This window comes from Antrostomus carolinensis, unplaced genomic scaffold, assembly GCF_000700745.2.
Source record: "Antrostomus carolinensis isolate BGI_N321 unplaced genomic scaffold, ASM70074v2 scaffold48181, whole genome shotgun sequence".
NCBI lineage: Eukaryota > Metazoa > Chordata > Aves > Caprimulgiformes > Caprimulgidae > Antrostomus > Antrostomus carolinensis.
Window position 1 is genome coordinate 36,405 of NW_010295790.1, and position 3,343 is coordinate 39,747.

A 3,343-nucleotide genomic window follows, 5' to 3' on the forward strand; every position below is an offset into this window, starting at 1 on the left:
TGTTCCTCTCTAAAATACAAGATTCCAGGGGGGCAACTAGTTCCGTGATCATTAGTGACTCCACTCTGCTAAAAACATGAATTTTCAACATTAAATACCATTGCATAACATTCTAAATACTTAGAAATCACCAGGGAGCATTAAACAAAAAAAAATACCTTCATTCTTTTCTGAGATAGGTGAGCCCTATTCCATTGGATTTCCCAGGTTCACTGGCTGTTTATATATCAGCCACAACTTCCCATTAGGAGCCAGGGCTTTTTGGCCTGGGCCAGGAAGGAGGAGGTTGTGCAAGGTTTTCCCCAAAGAAGATGAGTGTTTCTGCCTTCTGATTGCCCTTGCCCTGAGATTGTGTAATTTTAATCTCAAACTGTGTGAAAAAATATTCCAGGTAGATTACAGAGCAAGAATTTCTACCTTGTCTCTCACCACTGCAGCTGAGGTTTCTACCCACGCAGAAAACAGGATCAGGTTGAAGTTGCTAGTTCTGTTTCCCTGTCAATGGAGAGGTACTGTAATGTCACTTGGTACAATGAGAAAGTCACTCCTTCCTGCTCTGAGACCTCTCCCTGTGTAGCTGAACTCTTCCACTCTTCGAGAGTACTGCTGTTGCAAAGCACCTCAGCAACCACTAGAATTTCCCACTGGGGTTATGTTAAATTTTAGAAACATATTATTTCAAAGGTGACAGTTTGGGCTTTGCAGAATAGAACTGTTGATTTTGTTTCTCCTGAGGAAAAACTTCCAAAGGCAGTGAGGAATGAAGATGTGACCTATCCTAAAATTACTATATTGTTATGTTGCTCTATTTCTAGAAAATCTGTTAGATCCTCCTATTACCCCTGAACTAGAAGCTGAAAGTTAAACTTCTGTCTCGGACAACGAAGGACATGTCCTGGTTGGGACCCCTTTCTCCACAGTTTGCATGTTGCTTATGTATCTACTCTGCTCTTGCTGCTTTTCTGGTGAGCAAATCAAAGCACAAATTTATAAAGCTCATAAAAAGCAGGAGTCTCAACCATTCAGTTGCAGTGCCTGCTCAGGAGGAGGGCTGAGCAGCCGGGGAATTGAGGGGTATGGTTGCCTGCAAAACCAAAACACAGCTGTTAGGGCTAATTTTAGCTTTTCTAGTCTTGACGCTAGCCCTGTATTCCAGCAAACTGCTTGTAAGTCATGAGCCTTCCTAAGCATGTCCCTGAGTTACAGTGGGAATGTTAATGTGACCTTTCTCTAAAATTGTATTTATAGAGGCTGCTGAGATAATGAGAGACATCGGAACAGCCATCCAGTATCTTCATTCGATGAACATTGCCCATAGAGATGTCAAGGTGAGGCCTGAAGGTGTGTGGGCAGGGAGCAAAGAGCATAAGGCAGAAAAATAAATGGGCAGTGGTGGTTTAAATAGAACTAGGAGTACAATCAGATGGTCAAAGTGACCCCACTCTGCCAATGTGAGAAGGGATCTGTTGCAACTAGTTTGCAGCTAGTCAAAGGTCAGAATATTCGTGTGTGCTAGTGCCTTCCAGTTGTGTATGGAACACAAAAGAATCTGGTGATAGTCAGATGGTTAATTAAAGAGGTACTACAGACTTGCAATCCAGTTAATTAAGAAGAAAATAACATTGCCTGAAGTGAACTTATATTACATGCTATACCTCTATGTACAATCTTTGCCAGTTATTAATTGCTTTCAGACTCATACTTACCAAAAAAAAACAAACCAAACCAAACAAACCAAAGAAACAAAAAACAAAACAAACAAAAGACCCCAGCAGCTCTCCCCCTGCCCTCACAAACAAAAAAACCCCTTCAGAAACAGGGTATGGGAATGCATATATGGGAAGAATAATACCAATTCCATGTATCCAACCCACTTTATAGTACGTGTAAATATTTGGAAAAATGGGAAGATCTCAGTTACTCCCATGTGGAACAGTGTTTTATTGGCTAAAGTTTGTACACAGATCTTGTAGAGATTTGGTAGAGTTTGTAGTATTGTATTTTGTGTTCATTCTGTAAAGTGCACAGCATAAGCAAAGCCATTGCTTGGTGTCACTGAGGCGTATGTTTGAGGGTTCTTTAGGTTGGAACTGGCGAATATCTTAACAGTTCAGAGACTAAAAATCTATTCACTTTTGTGGAGCTATGTTTCATTGCCTGTCACCAGCACAGAGACTGAAGTACTCAGCCTCACACACCCCTTACACACACTCAGTGAACTAACACAGAAATAGTTGAAATTGCTTAGTAGATCATAAATCCTGTTCTCTTTCAAGCCCACCCTTCTTCTGTATGGCCTTAAGCACTAGCATGAGAGAGGGCATAGCTTCTTTATGACTGAGAAACTGACAAACAAGTTCAAACAATTGCAGATCCAGGAGATGTGCCGTTGTCTCTGTTCTTGTGCACAAGAGCTTGTACTTCCCTCTGTGCTACTTCTGGTTTTGGAGAGCCTTTATGGAGTGTGGAGCCAGAGTAGACAGAATTAACACAGATTTCAGGAGACGGAGGAGGGAGGAGTGGGAAGGGGACTGTGTCTGTGTCAGTTAATTCTGATGGAGTTATGTCAGTTGTTCACAGAGAGTTTGGCTGATGCTTCTCTTTGTCTTCCACCTCAGCTAGCTGAGGGTGGTACAGAGTGCTGTCAGATCCACTGGTGTTGATCAGACAGAAGTGGTACAGAGTGCTGGCTGTCAGATCCACTGGTGTTGATCAGACAGAACAATCCTAATAGGTGCAGTGAACTAGAGAGAGGTTCAAGAAGCCAGACTTGATGCCCATTGGACCTCATGAGACCTTGAGATTAGCTCTCCTAAATATCATTTTGAGAAGGATGTTGATCCATAGTCTGAGCAAAAATACTCATGTTGGAAGAGAACTTTCTGCATGGTATAATGGGGATGTGAGAGAAGTAAGAAGACCCACATGCTGGTGGTGATCCAGACAAGCAGGAAGGGTTTGACCTTTCAGCTTGTTAGAGACATCTCTTCATTGTCCAGTTTATCCTTTCTCTTGGTGGTCTTTCAGCCTGAAAACTTGCTTTACACGTCTAAAGAGAAGGATACTGTACTCAAACTCACAGACTTCGGCTTTGCCAAAGAAACCACTGTACAAAATGCACTGCAGACCCCTTGTTACACTCCTTATTATGTGGGTAAGTTATCCAAATGCATTTCTCTTGTGTTTGTCTGTCATCCCTCCCCTTATAGTGGGCCTGTGGACTGAGGAACGGATGGGAGATCTTCTATCATGGATGTAATGCAAAGAGGTAGCCTGCAGAGTGTAAAATGGCATCCAACCCAAACCTAGTCCTAGAATCATAGACTCATAGAATGTTGTGAGT

General features: G+C 42.3%; 1 protein-coding gene across 1 annotated transcript in view; it reads left to right on the forward strand.

The window, feature by feature from the left end:
• Nucleotides 1–3,154, forward strand: part of LOC104532792 (MAP kinase-activated protein kinase 3) — a gene marked incomplete at its 3' end in the record, with an annotated part of 38,740 nt that extends 35,586 nt beyond the window's left edge. Inside the window, exons 4-5 of the mRNA XM_010178077.1 lie at nucleotides 1,249–1,328; nucleotides 3,028–3,154. Of these exons, the coding sequence (XP_010176379.1) occupies nucleotides 1,249–1,328; nucleotides 3,028–3,154 (207 nt within the window). The remainder of the gene's footprint in view (nucleotides 1–1,248; nucleotides 1,329–3,027) is intronic.
• Between the last annotated feature and the right edge of the window lie 189 nt (nucleotides 3,155–3,343).